Genomic DNA, 20,966 nt, shown 5'->3' on the forward strand with positions numbered 1-20,966 from the left:
TTATCTCAATAAGGCAAAAAATTGCCACCCTGCCCATGAATGGGTTAAAAACACCAGTGTGTCAAATCATCTTTCCCTTATAAAATGGAAATTTCAATTACAATTAATATGCTCCCCTTCACCCCCCAAAAAAAACAAAAATTAGCTTTTCAATGTGTATTTACCTAAGAAAAATCACATTCAGTATTGTAATGTATGACTGTAAAAAATGGGAATGTACATAATGCATGTCGTTATTGTTTTTTTTTTTTATTCTTCTGTGGGTTCTGTTCCCGTTTGGCGAACAAGTATAGATATTAATTAACCCCGCTAACTGATATTGTCCTTCCGCTGCAAGGAAATCAATGTGAATTGATAAAGGCTTGATGTTGTGAAGTTAGTAGGCACCATCTAGTGGTGGGAGTTTGAAGTGCAGCCGTATCTCAAATTTACGCTCATATCTTAAGACAAAAATGGTATCCGGCGTAAAAACTGTTCATCTGAGATGTGACGCTGTGGCGACCCTTAACGGGATAAGCCGAAAGAAATTTGCTATCTTAAGACAAAAACATCATCGCGAGGGCATATCTCACGAAACAGGGAAACCAGACAAGGCACCACTTCTACCAAAAGCTATTTGGATTCTGATCCTGATTCTGATGTTGCGTTATAAACTAAGGGTAGTAGAACACAAACCCTAAAAGAGGAAAAACTTTAGAAAGTCAAAGGTCTGTTTAACTCCTGTAATATTCCAATATTCAAAATGTCCTTTTCATTTCAAACAAAAATACAAACTGAAATTAAATGTCATTTGCATTTTTGCATACATTTAAACAATTAGTTGAACAAACAAAACATGGTTCCTGTTGCAAAACCAAAACAAACATCGGGGGGGGGGGGTTAAGAACTGTTCTTTTTAAATATAAACACAAAGAACCACAAGAAAGAAGGAGATGAGCAAGGGCACAACTCACAAAAAAAACCAAACATTTGGTATTAATGTCATCCTAGATTGAAGATTGACAATAAAAAGTTACCATATCAAACCCACATGTTCCTTATCAGTACCTTTTACATGTTCCAGCGACATGTAAAAAAAAAAATATATATATATATATATATATATATATATGTATATATATATTAAAAAGTATTTCCCTCGTCAAAGTGGGTCCCGGGCTGTACGAGCTGAGCACGGAGCGCAGAACTCGGGTGCTCTGCCCCACATTCTTTATATAGAAGTCCTGCTTTCACTGAGAAGTGGGTCACCTTGCGCAAAGACCTGAAAAGGTCCTTGACATACATTTTAGTCCACTGTATGGACTTGACAGTTGAGTCAAACACTTGAAAGCAAAATGTCACTCCGCGCGTGGGTGCGTGGGTTCGAGTATGTATCGTACACACTCGGTAATAGTTTTGTACCATTTTGAATGTGTAAAATGTTCCAAGGTTATCATTTTTTATTTTGTGACTGTTGTCATCTGATTTTAGCATATAGCATTAGCAATGTCATAGCTGTTTCACGGTGAGATGCCACACGGGTTTGGATATAGCATTAGCTTTAGGATTTAGTTGCAGCGTAAGTGCTGGGGTTTAGCAGTAGCTGGAGCATGTAGCTATAGCGATGGAATTTAGCATTTGCTGCGAAATCCACTGTTAACAGCGGTATCCGGTGTATACTGTATGTTGGTAGTGTGAAGTACCATTAGCGATTAGCAGTGGGGTGGCCATTTCCTAGCATAAATATCCATTTAAGTGGAAGGTGTGCAATGAAGCGGTTTCAGTCACAAGGCGTTAGCTGTGTTAATTCATTGTTAACGGTGGGATGGTACGTTCAAGTGTAACATTTGCTTTGAATGTAGCATTTGTGCTGCGATCCACTGTTAATAGTGGGATCCAAGTGGTTGGAAACAGCATTAGCTTTTAGCGTGTAGAACTGAAATGTAGCACAAGTGTTTTAATCCACTGTTAATGTTGAGATGCAGTGGAGCAGTAGGAGCTAGCAATAGTGGTCAAGTGTTAGGTTAGCTTTGGTAGTGACATTATAATTCCGGAAATTTTATAGCGTAAATTGTGAGAAGTAGCATTACCACTTATGTAGCATTAGTCGGGTACTCTACTGTTAGGTTAGCGATCTAGCACTGTTAGCAGGGTCGTATCACGTGAACATTGCTATCCATGGTTCGCAGTGGAATGTATCATTAGCGGTGGGATTTGACATTAATGATGCAATCTATCAACACCGTAGGATGTAGCGTTAGCAGTTGCATTGGCGATGGGATGTAGCTTTAGCAGTCCGTGTAAGTGTTGGGCTGTAGCACTAACGAGTTAGGTTATCTTTGGTAGATATGTAATGATAGGAGAAGACATTCAGTATAGCATTAGCGTTGTGATTAGTGTAAATTATATAACGTTAGCCGGGTGATTCCCCTTTAGCAAAGGGGTACAGCATAGGCAGTGGAATGGGACATTATTAACGGGGGGAGGAGCTAGTAGATGACATCATTCAGGCTGAGGTTTTTGTTTTGTCTTGTTTTTCCACCTTGGAGTTGACCTGTTTTCCTTGCCTGGGTTTTCTCGGGGCACTCCGGTTTCCTCCCACATCCCCAAACCATGCATGGTAGGTTAATTGAAGACTCTAAATTGACCGTAGGTGTGAATGCTAGTGCGAATGGTTCGTTTCTTTCTATGTGCCCTGCGATTGGCTGGCGACCAGTTCAGGGTGTACCCCGCCTCTTGCCCGAAGGTAGCTGGGATCAGCTCCAGCCGGCCGACGACCCTGATGAGGATACGTGTTAAAAAATTGATGTATGGATGGATGGATGTTTTCCACCTTCAGGCTTGTTTGCTTTGCTGATGCTAAGCTAACTAAGCTAATTTGGTCACCTCTCCTTTTACTCTGATGATTGGCAGTGTAAACATGACCCCCCCCCCTCCTTTTTATAAATTTGCCTTCCCTCTCTGTCTCGCCCTACCAGGCCGCCGTCCCGCAGCCCACCTTTTCCATGCCCGTTACCGTGCCGGTATCCAATCAGAGCGCCCCACCGCCGCAGCCAACCACACTGCAGTTCAGCAACAACCCGGGCGGCACCCTGGTCACCACCACCTCCTTCGTCAACGCCGCCCTGTCAGATCCCCGACTGCTTTCGCCGCAGCAGTCGGCCCTGCAGAGGAACAGCGTCTCGCCGGGACTGCCCCAGCGGCCTGCCAGCGCAGGTATTGGACGCCGAAGAGTTTTTCAGGACGGCAGTGGCAAAAATGTTTGCGCTCGGAGAAATTTTGGAGAACATTTAGCCTCCAAAGTCTCTTAGCAACATGAAATCCAACAGCAATTTCTACAATGAGTAGGCGTACACACAAAAACAAACTGTCTGAAAAAGCCACGCCCTAAAATATACTGGAAGTCGGCCATTTTGGTTTGAAACACCCATTTTAAGTTTTTAAGTTTAAAAACATTTCAGGCCCAGAAGCCACCTTGACTGAAGAACATTCAATTTTGTCAGAATATCTATCGTGGGCGGCACGGTGGATCAGCTGGTAAAGCGTTAGCCTCACAGTTCTGAGCTCCCGGGTTCAATCCCGGACACGCCTGTGTTTAGTTTGCATGTTCTCCCCGTGCCTGTGTGGATTTTCTCTGGGCATTCTGGTTTTCCCCCCACATCCCAAAAAACGCAACATTAATTGGACACTCTAAATTACCCCAAGGTGTGATTGGGAGTGCGGCTGTTTGTCTCCATGTGCCCTGCGATTGGCTGGCAACCAATTCAGGGGGTACCCTGGCGCCTGCCCGTTGACAGCTGGGATAGGCTCCAGCACTCCCCATAACCCTTGTGAGGATAAGCGGCTTAGAAAATGCATCAGGAATTGACCGACAAAAACCTCTCAAGAAGCCATGCTTAAAAGTCAAACAATTTTGCTTAACGCAACCAATTTTGAATAATTTTCTCTGTTTCTAGCTGTTTAAAGACTAAGACATCCAAATTTTGCCCAATTTGTACCATTTACAATCGACAAATTGTGAAGTTTTTGTTGGTATTCGTAGCTCCCTCCTACATCCAAAATTACGTGACTTGATTTCCGTCAAACTCGATATACAAGTACGGAGTACTCCGTGTGGCGGGGCTGCGAGGGCCCGTTCTTTGCTGCTTCAATTTTAACTTTTGCAACTTCCAGACACACACGCGCACAAGCCGGCAGAAACGTCTTTTGATACTCGCTGCTGACTGATGAGGTTCGCACGTCTGGAAAACATCATCAAGCGAAGGAACGCCAAAACAAAAGCCTCTTCAAAAACAACAAGCGTCTGTGAAGTGACGCCCACACGCTTTGATTGACAGCTCCTCTTTGCGAGACAAACGACTTCTACCTCCCGAAACATATTTGTTTACTCCCCCTTCGTCTTTTATTATGTTTTACTTTAACACGACCTCCTCAAACACGCAGCACATTTCACAGTTAGCTGCCACTTTATTAGGTACACCATCAGATGTGGAAATTATGCTTGTGCAAAGATATTAATGCTCACCTTTGAGGAATTAACTGTACAATACTGATAGCTAGTCCTAATATTTTCATCTGCTTAATGAACTTTGGAACAGAGGGACAAGCCTTGGAATGAAAACCAATGTAACCAAATTTCCACGAGGTTCCGAATGGGGATCTCGCACATTCAACCGAGGACTGCTGCTGCTTGAAAGATTAAAGTGGACTACCGTAATTCCCGGCCTACAGAGGGCGCCTGGTTATAAACCTCACCCAGTATATGTGTTAAGGAAATACCATTTGGTACATACACACGCCGCAACTGTGCCCACTTTGAAACCCACACTGAAACACGAGATATTTACAAAGAAAGACTGTACACAGAGAGTTTAATGCTCGTGGCGCCACGCTAATGCTAGCACCGCTGCGGTAACACTAGCGCCACCACGCTAACGCTAGCGCAGCAAAGCCTCTTTGTAAGTAATGCGCATGCAGGTATTTTAATGCGCATGCATGTATATTTTGTAAACTTCCGGCTATTCTGAAACATCCCCATCCGTGCCTCCCCATCAATGCGAACTTGTCGCCGAGTGTTCATGTTCGCTATGGACGTCTCAGAGAGATGAACAGAGTGAACGTACATATATGTGTATATCTTTTTATCAAATTTTGTTTTAAGGTTAGGGTTCGCGTTAAGTTATAACGTATGTTAGCTCCCTCTATGTAAACGAAGGGGAACAGTAAGCGTCTGCTACGTACCCAGAGTTCCCCTGTTAGTAACTCATGCACATTCATCATAAGGAGACTTTTCAGCACAGGGGAGCGCTCAGACCGTCACACCGGTAAAAGTCAGTTCCTTGGCACATATATTCCACCGGTCTCACTCTTACCTTTTCAGCTCAAGTGCCACCCAGTACATTTGTAAAGGAAATACCATTTGGTACATACAACTGTGTAAAAGCTGCAAGTGCCCACGTTGAAACCCACGATATTTACAAAGAAAGACAGTACACAGAGAGTTTAACGCGAGCGCCACCGCGCTAATGCTAACGCTAATGCTAGCGACACAGCGCTAACGGTAGCACCGCCGTGCTAACACTAGCACCGTGCTAACGCTAACCCTAGCACCGCACTAACAGTCAGTTAGAAAAAAACATACTGGTAAAAATCACTGACACGTGGCAGTAATAGGCTGGCGTCGCGCTAACAGGTCCGGATGGGTAAAAGTCACTTCCTCGGCACATATATTCCACCACTCTCCCTCTTACTTTTTCTGCTTGAGTGTACAATGCACAAATTAGCCACATCACCGCATAAACCGCAGGCTTGAAAGCGTGTGAAAAAAAAAAAATTCGCGGCTTATAGGCCGGAAATGACGGTACTTAAAACCATTATGAAGGACTTTGGGTGTGTTAAACTCGGGTTTTGTGTCCTCATCTGCAGGGGCCCTACTCGGTGATCTTGGAAACTCTAACGGAGCGTGCCCGAGTCCAGTCCGTAAGTGCAATGACACACAATAACAACAACGAGTTCATAAGGGAAACGTGGTGGCTTGGTTGTCACGGTTACAAATAGAAGGAAGCCCTTAAATGTCGACTGAAGAAACTTTTGAAAAGGGGGGGGGGGGCAAACGGGGAGTGTGTGATTATCTTGTCTTCAATGTGACCACACACACACACGCATGTACGAAAAATTCATGCTGCTTGTCGTCAAATGATTGTAGCGGTTCACAAACAAAGAAACAGACAGAAGATTATTTTGCATATTTTTCTGTGGCAATAGCCCCCCCCCCATCACCCCCCCCCCCCCCACACACACACACACACACACACAGGCATACTGGTGACAGGTGACAGCTGAGGGTCACAGCCCAGAGGACAGAATGTGACAGGGAAGCTACAGACGGGGTTTGAATCAGGATTTTGGGATATCGAATCAAAGAAAATCATCTTTTAAAGTGTTAGTAAACAGTTTATTGCTTGGACGTGTTGATTCTTTTTTAAGACCACACGATGATCTGTGTTGTCGCACGTTCTGAGCATTTCAGATTCGTTGCATTTGTTCATGTTTTGATGAAAAATGTTATTGAGTTGGAGAGTTGTCATTGATATGTCACACTACACGCAAAAAAAAAAAAAAAAATCAAACACGGTAGACGAAACACGGGGACGCGTTATGTCACCGTTTTGTCGTTCCCAACAAAAATATGAGGAATCGCCTGCGATATCAAATTGGCTAAAATCCTGCAGTGTGATCGAGTCGATACAGAAAAGGATTCAGCTGGCAAGTCGACGTAGCGCCGACGTGTCCGTCGGGGCTTTTTTGCGTGAAGCAGCGGAGAGCAAACATACCTGCGACAGCTGCGAAAAATATAACAAGAAGCGCCCGTCTTGTTTTCTATTAGGCCCCCCCCTGCCCCCCCCCCCCCCCCCACACACACACACAAACACAATCTCTCGGGGCCCCTCTCAGCTGTTGCCCCTAATCTCCTCTCTCTCCGCAATTGCCCCCTCCCCAGCGTCGCCGATCTTGGCAGCGAGAGCTCCTCAGAGGTGACTTTGACGCTGGCCAGAGCTTCCCCCTTAAAGCCCATTAGCGCCACATATAGAGCCAGCAGTAACAGATCGCTTCATATTTTCTTTCTTCTTTTTTTTTTTAATCTTCTGGGCGCTATGCTGGCTATTTTTTGTCTAGTCTTGAGTTTATCGACTGGTAAATACCATTTTATTGTTCAAATTTAAAGGTCAAGTGTCATCCCGATAAACATTCTGAAATAGTGAAATGAAAAATACATATAACATTATTCACTTCGATGTCGACACGAAAAAATAAATATGAGCGCAGAGCACGTCATCCATGCGCAAAGTTGCAGAAGTCTCATTCGACATCCAAGTGGTCGCCATATTGGCTGCATTTACTGTCCGTGACGTCACCCCGGACATTCGTCATTGAAAACACGCCCCTTTTCGAAGAAGAGAACATCTCACAACCGTTCAATATTACCAAATTTTTTTGAGCCATATTTAGATGATATGCGGATCACTTCTAACCAACAACAAACTCCCCGACAGTATGACAGTTTGTAGCGTACTCAGTCGCGAGCGATGACAACATCGTAAAGCGGCCCGGCTCGGCACCGTGATAAGCCACCTCGGCGCCAAAGATGAGCCACCCCGGCCGAAGCCGTGACCGGCGGATGCGGCGGCGACAGACTGCCAGAGAGTATGTATGAGCCAGCCTGGCTGAAGCCGTGCTCATCCGCAAGACACGATGCAGCAGCCTTCGCTAGCGAGCCTACACGAATCTTTTGTTACATTATAAGAGACGGATTACGTGGTCCGCCCCAAACTATTATATTTTTCAATAGCTGTATACACACCTACCTGTCTTTCGGAACCCACAAAGCTCTCGTCCTTTGCACCCGTGCAATCCATTTTTCACGACGAACCGGTTCTCTTGCAAACTTATGAAGGGTAAATCCATCCTCCAGAGTGTTCAGGCAATGTCCAGCAATGCAACAAGCCGAACGAGCTTCCTTCCCGGAGGTAAAACTAATAGAAACAAATAAGTCCACTCGGGCGGTCCTGCCATGTATGTCACTTCTTGCTTCTTCTCGAAAACAAATCCCTCAGGAGGATTTTCATGGCGGGAGTTACAAAAAGCCATTTACGTCAAAATCATGTTTTGTGGTGGGAAAAAAAACGCATGGGTCCATGTCGGCTGCCGTTTTTTTCATTAATAACATACTAAAAATCATGCATTTGATGACAGTGGCCCTTTAAGGACAGCCAAAGTCCATTTTTACTTTTTGGGGTGTTATTTGGCTTCTTTTTCTGAGCTGTGACGGAAATAAAAGTGACTCATCCACATGATATTTCTTTACAAGCACTTTTTCTCATGATGAATGCATAATAAGCTCATTTTTTTACATTCTCGGATTTTACTGTATATTATTATTATTATTAATATTATTATTATTATCTAATTTGGTACATGAGTGTGTTACCCGTAATGTCTTGTAAGGGGATATAGATGGCATTATAATCAGTTACAAAGTTTATTTTTATGTCATTTGGTCATTTTTTTTTCATTGTAATAAGATCTACAATATTGTGTATGATTTAATTTGTTTGTTGTTGTTTTAATTTTAATTTTAAAAAGTGATTTTAAGATTTACCCGAGGTGTGATTGTGAGCGCGGCTGTTTGTGCCCTGCGATTGGCTGGCAACCAGTTCAGGGTGTACCCCGCCTCCTGCCCGTTGACAGCTGGGGTAGGCTGCAGCACTCCCCGTGACTCTCGTGAGGATAAGCGGCAAAAGAAAATGGATGGATGGAGTTTAAGATTTAAGTATAAATTTTCCAATTCAGAGCCACTTGGAAAATGTAATTTGCATTCAATTAAAACTATATATTTGCTCCATTTTATATCTGCAATATATCTCAGTAGTTTCAGTCTTTCAATTTGGAATTTAAGGTTGAAAATTGAAAATTCTACAAGATCGCAGCAAAGTACCACTTTTGTAGAACCGTGCTCAACTTACTTTAACATAGTTTGTTGGTACCAGGATGCCAAAATAGAAATAGTATATTAGTAGCGTATATTGTATAGGCGCTGTTTATTTTGTACATTATAAATGTACATTAGCGTTAGCGTTAAACTCTTTCTGTGTACCGAGGCTTATAACCAGGTGCGGGCCGGGAATTATGGTATGTTTATGTTTAATCTTATTTTCTTCAGAGTGTATCTATGTAATATTTGACTTTTGGTTTCATTATAATTCTGGGTGTTTATAACGTTGGAGTTGTGTGGGGTCTTCTTGGGTGTCGTCTTCATCTCCATCACGTGTTGAAACCCAAAACGTCATCCAATCAAATTACAGCTCAGGTGACTCCATCCATCCTTCCATCCGGAAGCTTCTTGCGGTCTGCTAATGCTTCTCCTGGACGACCATCACCATACCCATCCTCCTTTTCACCATTTCTTTTCTTTCCCATGTGTTCCGTCTCGCTCATGCCGGATATGTGATATGTGTGTGTGCGCGTGTGTGCGGCTCTCAGCTGTTGTGTTCCTGGGTCTTTGGGAACATCCACATTGACGTCAGACGCCATTCCTCGCATTCCTCGGTCCAGAGTCCCCACATCGCCACCCCGTGGACTCTCCACATGCACAAAAACACGTAACAATACTCACGTGGAGTGCAGACTTCGTGTGTGTGTGTGTGTGTGTGTGTGTGTGTGTGCGCGCATATGTGTGATTGACATGAAGCAGAGTCACATGTCATCGCTGTCAACAGGAAGTGGCGTCATGGAGAACCTCTTTTGGCTATCTTAGGCACACCCGCATGTGTGTGCGTGTTTGTGTGGTCCCCTTGAAGACCAGATGACCACGAACCCCCCGCCCCCACATGCCTGACTTTTTAAAAAATGTCTTCAGACTACTTTCAAGGTCTTCCTTCTATTTTTAACTGTGACAACCAAACCGCCATATCGGTTTATTATTGTTATATAAATTGTCACTTAGTTTATACTTATGATATTACAAGACTTTTTTTTGTTTTGTTATTACTATGATATAGTTTCACTTACGTTCCTCTCCCTGTGCATCTGTAGCTAACGGTTACATCAGCGCCCGGGCCTCGCCGGGCCTGCTCTCCGTCTCCAATGGCAACAACGGCAACCTGGTGAAGGTGGTGCCGGCCAAGTCTCCGCCTCCTGCCAGTCCTCAGATGGTCAGCGCCCGCAAGCCAGACCTCCGTGTTATCACCTCACATGGCAGCAAGAACCTCATGCAGCTAGTGAGTGACGAGAAAATTGCGTGACGTTGAATAAGATTGACTATTACTGTACACTGAACCCCCTTTTACTGGGGTAAGGGTGGGGGGGATACGATCCAGACCCAGCCAAGAGATAGAGACCATGTCAGTTTTTATTTTTAACAGTTTACGATTCAAACCCATTTATACTTGAGACGGAAGAGGTGTTCACCATTAGCTATGGTCATTTTTAGTGTTGGTCTGTTGTGTTTCAGATTTTAGTGAACGTTTTTGAATCAGTCACTCACATTTGACGAGCGCGAACGCGCCTCCCTGCTCGCAAATCTGCACAGTCGAGCATGAAAAGCGCGCGTAAAATTTGTCACATTTAGAAAGAATAGATATTGACAGACGTCGCTTATTTTGTGTAGTCTTGACATTAATTTACGTGTTTATTTAAAAAACATCTTTTACTAAACAAGCTGCTCCAAAACAATCAGTATTCACCCGGAAACAGGAAGTGAAAGTTAACCGTACTGAGCATGTTCAGAAGTTAGGCCGAAAGCGTATGTTCGGAGCTGCTTCACGTACTGACAGCGCATTTACATCGAAAGTCATCAATATCATGAGCCATGGCAAAGGAAATTCAGTTACACCAGGGGTGCTCATTGCGTCGATCGCAAGGCAGTGTGACGGCGTTTTATATCATGTTCTACTAATGTCAGTTGAAATTGGAAATGATCGTTTCTGAGTTTTGAAATTTTAGTTTTCTATTTTAGTAATGTATTTCTTTTAATTTATGTTTAATTTACAGTTATGTTGTATTAATCCAGTAAATTATTTTAAGGTCTTGAGAGTCCACCCCAAATCACACCCGCAACTTTTTCTGCGAGCATGACTGACCACACCCGTACATTTTTCAAATGTGAATGACTGTTGAATCATGGTATTTTTCTACTGTTCGCCAAGAATAAAGACCCAGCCTTCCCTCGAATAGCAAAAATGTGCAAATAGTTGACACGCAACAAGAAAGGCTTCTAATTCCTTAAAAATGACCAAAAAAAAAATCTACTTTTGTCAAAATGAAGCTCCTTAGCTCACTACAACGTAGTTCCTTGGGACCTAGATAAGCATTTTTTTAGCAGTGATGAAGGCTCGGTTCTATGGAAGTAGATTAGTGCCGCCACGATTTGAATTTGAAATGTAAAGTTAAATACGATTGGAATTTGAAATGCTACAGAAAACAGAATTTGAATTTGAAAGTGTTCACATTTTCGCTAGTTGCTGCAATTCGCTGTCTAAAATTCACCGTCTGCGCCACCAGGCAGAGCAGCCAGCCAATCGCAGTTACGCTTTCTCAGTCACGTGACGTGACATACTAAGAAAGCGTTACTGGATTGGCTGGCTGTTCAGTTCTGACCTGAAGTAACCCTGCGTGGTGGCACAGACGGTGAATTTTAGAAAGCGAATTGGAGCCAATTGAAATGATAACATTGAAAAGTTACACTGAAATAAAACTAATGAAAATGCCATCACTTTTACATTTCAAATTCAAATCCCGGTGGCACTAATCTACTTCCATAGGTTTCCCCCATAAATCTATGAATGTGTAAATCTGCACAAGGTATTGGAAAACCTGGAAAATAGATCTTGAGGTACATTATTTAACTCCTGGACAGTCACTAGTGTTTTAAAGGAATTTTTCTTTTATTAAATGAAAGAACTCAACGTTCCACACACAAGTGTTTTCAAAGAAAACACTGATGTCTTTTCAAGGAAAAAGCATCTCAGTAAGATTAAAAAGGGATCTCTCAGTGAGATTAGTCTTAATTTGTTAACAATTAGACCCATGTTGCTCCTCTCTGTTAGCTATGCTGAAATGAAACTTTTAAGTGCTGACAAATTCAATTTCCCATCACATCTCTACACGTTTTGTTTAAAAAAAAAAAAATGTCAATCATGTGCAGCATGTTTGACTTGACCGGTCACCTTGTGTGTTTCCTCCCGGCGTGCAGACAGACGAAGAGCTGGACCTGGTCAGCGAGGTGAATAGAAGCTCCCCAAACATTTTGGGAGGCGTGTTTCATGTCCCGTTGTTGTGTGAACGCACCGTGCATGCATGTGCACAGGCCCGTCACGGCCCAATCTTAAATCGTCATGAGGAGGCACATAGCCGGCTGGTCGCTTGATTGAAATTGATTGATAGATTGATTTATTTTTAATTCGGGACAACAACAAAAAAAATGAGGCTGATTTCAATTGATTTTTTTTTTTTGTATTTGTATAAAACTAATGACCAGGCGACCCTCTCTGCTATGCCCAGCATGTGCACGTGTGTTTGATGTTCATTCAGCTGCTGCACGGGTTCACAAGTAGCTAATAAAGTAGGACAGGATAGTAGAAGTAAACCAGACACTGTTGTGCCTTTTGGGGGAGGGATGTAGCGAAGTAGCGAACAGGATAAGACAGGACAGTATAAGGGAAAAATCCAGTGTTACACTCAGTGAAGGTAGGTAGCCAACCAGTCACAAGTAGGAGAGGACGCCGCTCGTTACAAATAGGACAGGACAGTAACATCGAGCTCAGCTAAGTGACACCCTGAAAGGAAGGAATTCCTCAAGTACAAAGGAGGGCAGGGCAGAAGAAGTTGGTGTTTTTCCCAATGAGAATAGGATACCACATATAGAAAAAAGAGGGTACAGGATTGGAAAAAGAAACGGGCAGTACTACACCCTGTGAGCAAGTGATGCGACAACTAGAAAACTGGATAGGACAGGACAGTATAAGGGAAAAATCTAGTGTTACACTCAGTAAAGGTAGGTAGTCAACCAGTCACAAGTAGGAGACTACGCCGATCGTTACAAATAGGACAGGACAGTCACATTGAGCTCAGCTAAGTGACACCCTGAAAGGAAGGTATAGTTCAGGTACAAAGGAGGACAGGGAGTTAGTCTTAGTTAGTGTTTTTCCCAATGAGAATGGGATACCAGAAATGGAAAAAGGAAGGTACAGGACTGGAAAAAGAGACAGGGAGTACTACACCCTGTGAGTAAGGGATGTGACAAGTAGAAAACTGGACAGGACAGTAGCCCTTGGCCAGGAAGTGCCAATTAGATGGTGGAAGTGCTGAGTAGCAGACGTGATCAGACAGGATAGTAAATGCAAGTCAAAGAGTGTTCCACCGTGTGAGGAAGGGACGTGATGAGTAGCAAATATGACAGGACAGTTGCTTTGAGCCAGGCAGTGATCACCCTTTAAGGAAGGGAGACAACAAGTAGGAAATTTAACAGGACATGAACATAGAAGCTAGCGACCTAGTGCTGCATCCTGGGAGGAAGTGATGTGGAGCAGCAGCTATAGATAGCCAGATATCGAGCAGTACACTCATCAGCCGTCCGTCGATGGAGAAGACTACAGGCGTGGCCTCTCGACGATGCATCGAACCGCCGTAGCCGACAGGATTGCCAACTACAAACCCAACATCATGTCGGGCGGCTACCCACCTCCAGTAGCCGAATCTGGAAAAACACTCCCGCGGACCGTGAGATCGACGCTATCGCAACTCCGTTCTGGCTGGTGTCACAAGCCCAACAACTGTCAGCATCGACTCGACAACAATGTCGTTGATAAATACCCATTGTGCGACGTTGCCCCCCCCGATACACGTCATCTCTTCAAATGTGCTCAAAAACCGACCACGCTGACGGTGGAACACCTGTGGAGCGCCCCGGGCGATGTGGCTCACTTTCTGGACCTTGATACGGAATAACGACCGTCCTACTTGGCTACAACAACAGGAAGTGATGTGGCAGTAGCACTTAGGACAGGACAGAAGTTGTGAGCCAGTCAATGTTAAACGCTGTGACGAAGGGATTTGATACTGTAAGTACCAAAAAGGACAGTACAATACAGGACAGCACCATCCAGAAAGTTCTCCGCCCTGGAGTGTAAGAAGGGAACCAGATTGAACAGGACAGAAGTAGTGAGCCAGGCAATGGTACATTCTATGAGAAAGGGAGGCCATTAGTTGCAAATATAATGCAGGACATGGTCAAGATCCAGGCAGTGTTACAGGAAGGGACACGCTCAGTTGGAAATTGGACAGGACCAGACAGGACAGTTGTGTTCTGGTTGCCAAATTACTATATTTTGTATGTTAATCCTATAAGAAGTGGACCTAATGGCGGGAGCGTGTATACACACACACACACACACACAGACATATGCATGGCATGCCTCGCACTTCTCACCACGGCAAATGACCAAGACGCCTGCGTTACCTTGGCAACGTGATGAGCGAGACATCTTTGCACGCCCGTGCTAAAAGTGCGGCAGCAGCAGCAAATTCTCAGCAGGCTTGTCAAGTCCCGACCCGAGGTGTTTTATGTATATATATATGAATATGATACACAGTTAACGAGTGACGTGATGCGTTTTTTTTTTTTTTTTTAATGTTCACGGAGAAGCCGATGTTGAAACCTGCATGCGGCGTGAACAGTTTGCAAAAATGACTTGTTTGCGATCATCTTGGGCTCACCCACGTTGTCCTGTGTCTTCCCAGAATGCTCACCTGCTCGGCGGCTCCCAGGTGCCCCAGCCCCTCACCACCCCGGTGGTTTCCGTGGCGACGCCCAGTCTCCTGGCACCCTTCTCCGCCATGCAAACGCCCTACAACACTGGTAACGGCAGCTTTTTACACCAATTTTACAACCTTCATTTCGTCAAACAAATGTAAGCATCGGACAAAGATAAACCAGGTTCACGGAAAACGGAAAAAAAAATATTCAAAGCTGCTTGGCCCTGTGTAGAAAAAGTAACAAAGTAATTACCCCCCACCCCCGGCCCCCTTTTTAAATTATAATAATTAGCTGTGGTTAATCACATTGTTTAAGCATTAGAGTGTGGAGATTATGCAAATAAATAAGAGTTTGAGACTGGGGCAAAGGATTTTCACAGCGCTGTAGTATTCAACGTAGTATATGTACATTATGAAATGTCCCCCCTCAAATGAGTTATTAACATCTTATACAGTGAAGGAAATAAGTATTTGAACACCCTGCTGCACTGCAAGTACCTAACCCTAACGCTCCCACTTAGAAATCATGGAGGGGTCTGAAATTTTCATCGTAGGTGCATGTCCACTGTGATCTAAAAAGAAAAATCCTGAAATTACAATGTATGATTTTTTATTTATTTGTGTGATACAGCTGCAAATAAGTATTTGAACACCTGAGAAAACCAATGTTGATATTTGGTACAGTAGCCTTTGTTTGCAATTACAGAGGTCAAACATTTCCTGTAGTTGTTCACCAGGTTTGCACATACTGCAGGGGGGATTTTCCCCCACTCTTTCACACAGATCCTCTCTTGATCAGACAGGTTTTTGGGCTGTCGCTGAGAAACACGGAGTTTCAGCTCCCTCCAAAGAATTTCTATTGGGTTTGGGTCTGGAGACTGGCTAGTCCACCCCAGAATCTTCATATGGTTCTTAGGGAGCCACCCCTTGGTTTTCCTGGATGTGTGCTTCGGGTCATTGTCATGTTGAAAGACCCAACCACGACCCACCTTCAATCCTCTGACTGAGGGAAAGAGGTTGTACCCCAAAATCGCACAATACATGGCCGCGGTCATCCTCTCCTTAATACAGTGCAGTCGTCCCGTCCCATTTGCAGAAGAACACCCCCAAAGCACGATGCTACCACCCCCATGCTTCACAGTAGGGATGGTGTTCTTGGGATGGAACTCATCATTCGTCTTCCTCCAAACACGGTTAATGGAATTATGACCAAAAAGTTCCATTTTGATCTCATCTGACCACAAAACTTTCTCCCACGACTCCTCTGTATCATCTAAAAGGTCATTGGCAAACTTAAGACGGGCCTTGACATGTGCTGGTTCAATCAGGGGAACCTTCCGTCGCATCCATGATTTCAAACCATGACGTCTTAGTGTATGACCAACAGTCACCTTGGAAACGGTGGTCCCAGCTCTTTTCAAGTCATTGACCAAGTCCTGAGACCCCGCGAGGTGATGTCTTCCATCTGGCTCCACTCCGATTGATATTGACCGTTGATTTTCTCATGATTGCTCCAACAGTGGACCTTTTTTTCACCAAAATGCTTGACAATTACTCCATAGCCCTTTCCAGCCGTGTGAAGTTGTACAATTTTGTATCTGGTGTGTTTGGACAGCTCTTTGGTCTTGGCCATGTTACAAGTTTGAGTCTTACTGATTGTCAAGGGTGGACAGGTGTCTTTATGCAGCTGAGGACCTCACACAGGTCCATCTGATTCAGGATAATACGCGGAGTCTTAAAGGCGGACTAACAGGTCTTTGAGGGTCAGAATTCTATCTGATAGGCAGGTGTTCAAATACTTATTTGAGGTGTATCGCACAAACAAATTGTTAAAAAGTCATACATTGTGATTTCTGGATTTTCCTTTTTGGATTATCTCTCTCACTCAAATACTTATTTTCTTCACTGTATGACACGGAATGTTTATTACCTCTACATTACCTTCATCTTTTCATTGTATTTAACACACACAATATTGTTTAAAACAGACTTCCTGCTAAGTCAAAAAAATAATTGGAAAGAATTTTAGAAAATCAAATTCATGAGCTCGCTGGTCCACTAAACAGCGCCGGGGCCCGACTTTAACGCATATTTATAATTAAATAAATCCAGTTTTATTTACAATGTAGATGCGCCCGTGATCAAAAGCTTTCAGCGCAAGTTTAATTGGCTCTGAACTTTTGACATGAAAGCGTGCCGAGCATTTCAAACAAGAAAGAAAGTGCTGTTTTGCTCCAGTTAGCAGCTGACCCACATCCCCTCCCCGTGTTTGCGGGGAGCCATCTGCCTCGAGCGGCGCTAGGTATCGCGCATGTCGCATCGATTCAATCCCGTTGTGTGCCACTTCGACATCCGCGGTAACCCTCAGCGGGCACTCCCAGGTTAGCCTACCCAGCTGCTGACCCGCATGTACCGACAATTCTTAGTCTAGTCTATATCGTATTAGTTTCAAACCCGGGTCAGGGTTTCATGTTAGGGTATCGAGCCCGTGTGAGGGTTTCAAACGAGGGTTGTGGTGGAAATGAGCGTTTGAAGCTTCCGTTAACTGCGCTGACCCACATCCGCGTGTTGGTGGGTGGCCGTCCGCCTCGAGCGGCGGGCGCAAGGTAGCGCCGCTATCCCAGAGTGTAAGACCCGTTTAAAAAACATTAATAATGTCGTACAAAATCTTGTGCGCCTCCCGGCAGCGAATGAATATTCACTTTGTTGCTACTTCAAAGCTTGAGCGTGAATATGATATGAAGGGAAATATGATGATGAAGATGAATATAGATTAGAGCTGCTGCATATTGATGTATAAACCCCCCAAAAAAAGGACCGGTCTGGTTGTGGTTCCAGAGTACCAGCAGACGAGCGCGGACCTCACGGCTCTGCAGACGTTCACGCCGGCGGGCCTGGTGCCTGGTAACATGGCTGCTTGGCAACAGCAACAGCAGCTGGCCGTTGCCCAGCAACAGACGGCGCCGCCCATCAGCCTGGCGTCGCTCACCAACCTGGTGTAAGGCACATGCACCTACACGCAGACTTTGAATTCTGATGACACACAGGAAGGGTTTAAGTTGGGTTGGGGTTTTCAATGAGGGCATCGAACTGGCGTTAGGGTTTTAAGGTTAATCTTATAGTTTTAAATCAGGGTCATTCCTGGGATGGGTTTGCAAATTAGAGTTTTAAACTTGACCCAGGGTTTTAAAGGAGGCTTTGAAACAAAAGTTAGGATTTTGAATTGGGGTTTTGACGTTTGGATGAAGATTTCAAGCAAGGGTTTGGGTAGCAAATTTGTGGTTCAAACCATGGTTAAAATATGAAATTGGGTTTTCAAACTAGGATTATATATTTTAATGATTGAGAGATGTTTTGGGTTTCAAGTTCGGAATTTTTCATTTGAATTTCAAGATTGGGTTAATGTTTCAAGCAGGGCTAACGGTTAATATTTGGGGTTTTCACTTGGGAAATAGCGTTTCGAATTAAGGTTTGAGGCCAAGCTTACGGTTTCCAATGAGCATGTGGAGCAAAAGTTGGGGTTCAAAGTTTGAAACCGGATTTAGGGTTTCCAAGAAGGGTTTCAAGCCAGCGTTGTTTGTCACGTTGTTCTCTGGCTGTTGTCGCGTAGAAACTATTTAGAAAACAGATTTGAGTTCCAAACAGCCTTGAACGAGGGCTTCAAGTGTGCGTTAGCGTCGCAACAGCAACAGCAGCAGCATCCTCTGCTACTCTGCTGGGACCAAAAACAAACGATTGAGGTTGTGTGTGTCACCCCCCCCCCCCCCACCCACCCCCCACCGTCACCCCTTTGCCCCCATTCCCTCCCCCACTTGTGTCCACAGCATGTGGGGTTCAGACAAACAGAGTGCAGAGATGGTTAACTGCATCTCCAACATTGCCGCTAACCTCAGGTGACGCACAGCCGCCACGCCGTCGTCCGTCCGGCTCGTCTTTGTCTCTGCTGTGTGCCTTCTGTAATACTCGTCTTGTCGAAACGTGACCCCCGGGGGTCCGCGGGGGCTGTCGTCTTGGGAGGGCCGGGTTGGGGGGGACAAAAAAAATTATTTGCAATAAATGATTAGTTCGAGCATGTTAAAGTTGAAGTTTACGATAAAACTATACATAACACTGAACTATTAAACACAAATCCCCAAAATATTGTAAAGTAATACTGAAATATGAAGAAAGTAAATAAAGGAAAAAAATAGTATCATAAAATATATAAGAGAAAAAAATTAAATAATTGGATATAATAATATCGGCGGCACGGTGCTTCAGCTGGTAAAGCGTTGACTTCACAGTTCTCAGGTCCCGGGTTCAATCCCAGATCCGCCAGTGTGGAGTTTGCATGTTCTCCCCCGTGCCTGCGTGGGTTTTCTCCGGGTACTCCGGTTTCCTCCCACATCCCAAAATATCTAAATCTAAATTGCCCCTCGGTGTGATTGTGAGTGAGGTTTGTCTCGATGTGCCCTGCGTTTGTTTGGCTGGCAACCATTTCAGGGTGTACCCCGCTTCCTGCCCGTTGACAGCCGGGATAGCCTCAAGCACTCCCTTGTGAGGATAAGCAGCAAAGAAAATGGATGGATGGATTAATCTCAAGGTTTTAAATTAGGTTATCAAATTAGAGTTCAAGTTAAAACTGTTGAGGCTTAAATTCTGTGAATTTGGACAATTTTAAAGTCAAACCAGGTTTCCAGATGATTTATCAATGATCATAACAGTTGACGATCAATTTGTTGATTAATTGTAGCACTTTTAGTTAAAAATGACTGCAAATCACATCACATCATGCACTGAGAAGCAAAGCATTCTGGGTAGGAAGTCTGTTTCTGGCTGTGTCGTTAGCGCTGGCGCTAGGCCGCTGCTCTGGACTCCATCACTGTCACCGGCGCGCTGACACGGACCTTTTTTTGCCCGGCGTCATCCATTTCCATCTTTGGCTCGAGGATGAAAAGTGCGTGCGCGCATATGCCGGCAAACGAGCGAATATTAGCAGCTGATGTGACATATTAGAAAGTTCCCCACGGCGGCAACAGGCGCTAATTGGCAGCGTGAAATCGGCGTCCGTCACGTGGAGCCGCAGGCGAGAGAGAGAGAAAACGTCCTGACGACAGCGTCAAAGGATGAGCCTTCGCTAAAAGTTGGATTGCGAAAAAGTGGAGAACGAGGAGAAGAAAGGGGACGCGGTGGCGGTGGCGGTGGCGGCGGTGGCGGTGGTTGTTGCATCCTGTGTGTTGAAGCATGGCTGCTGACTTGTGTACTTCCACACTGTGCACCTTGCCTGCTTGTAATTTATAAATGTTGCCTATTGTTTGATTAGTTTTTTAATTCATTTGTTATTTAATTTATTAATAATTTAAGTTTTTTATGATTTTACTTTTGTGTAGTACAATATTATAGGTCCACAATGAACAGAAAAAAATAAAAAATATATAACTTTTAATAAGATTATACATTTTTTTAACCTAATCTACTACCTCTGGAATGAAAAAATAAAATATTGTCTTGTTTTATTTATTTCTTATTTTACTTTTGTGTAGTACAATATTATAGGGCCATAATGAACAGAAAAAAATGGTAAAAATATAACTTTTAAAAGGATTATACATTTTTTAACCTAATCTGCTACATCTGGAATGAAGAAAATAATAAAATATTGCATTATTTTATTAACTTATTAATTTACTTTTGCATAGTACAATATTATAGGGCAACAATGAACAGAAAAAAATGTAAAAATATATCTTTTAATAAGATTATACATTTTTTAACCTAATCTGCTACATCTGGAATGAAGAAAATAATAAAATATTGCATTATTGTATTCATTTATTAATTTACTTTTGCATTGTACAATATTATAGGGCCACAATGAACAGAAAAAAATGTAAAAATATAACTTTTAATAATATTATACATTTATTTACCTAATCTGCTACATCTGGAATGAAAACAATAATAAAATATTGTCTTGTTTTATTTATTTATTATTTTACTTTTGTGTAGTACAATATTATAGGGCCACAATGAACAGAAAAAAATTGTAAAAATATAACTTTTAAAAGGATTATACATTTTTTAACCTAATCTGCTACGTCTGGAACGAAGAAAATAATAAAATATTGTGTTATTTTATTTATTTTTATTTATTTTAAAAAACTGTTTGTTCTTTATTAGGATTTCAGTAATAAAAA

The 20,966-nt window shown here is 43.4% G+C and overlaps 1 protein-coding gene across 7 annotated transcripts in view; it reads left to right on the forward strand.

Annotated features, from left to right (window-relative positions):
- Positions 1-20,966, forward strand: part of mef2d (myocyte enhancer factor 2d) — a 112,304-nt gene that overhangs the window by 84,908 nt on the left and 6,430 nt on the right. For 5 of the 7 annotated variants that reach the window (XM_061819505.1, XM_061819504.1, XM_061819510.1 and 2 more), the window contains 6 exons: positions 2,958-3,195; positions 5,905-5,958; positions 10,072-10,256; positions 14,776-14,893; positions 17,629-17,788; positions 18,615-18,683. In XM_061819505.1, the coding sequence (XP_061675489.1) occupies positions 2,958-3,195; positions 5,905-5,958; positions 10,072-10,256; positions 14,776-14,893; positions 17,629-17,788; positions 18,615-18,683 (824 nt within the window). The remainder of the gene's footprint in view (positions 1-2,957; positions 3,196-5,904; positions 5,959-10,071; positions 10,257-14,775; positions 14,894-17,628; positions 17,789-18,614; positions 18,684-20,966) is intronic. The other 2 variants (XM_061819508.1, XM_061819511.1) reach the window with 1 other exon arrangement.

This window comes from Syngnathoides biaculeatus, chromosome 5 (assembly GCF_019802595.1).
Source record: "Syngnathoides biaculeatus isolate LvHL_M chromosome 5, ASM1980259v1, whole genome shotgun sequence".
Lineage (NCBI taxonomy): Eukaryota > Metazoa > Chordata > Actinopteri > Syngnathiformes > Syngnathidae > Syngnathoides > Syngnathoides biaculeatus.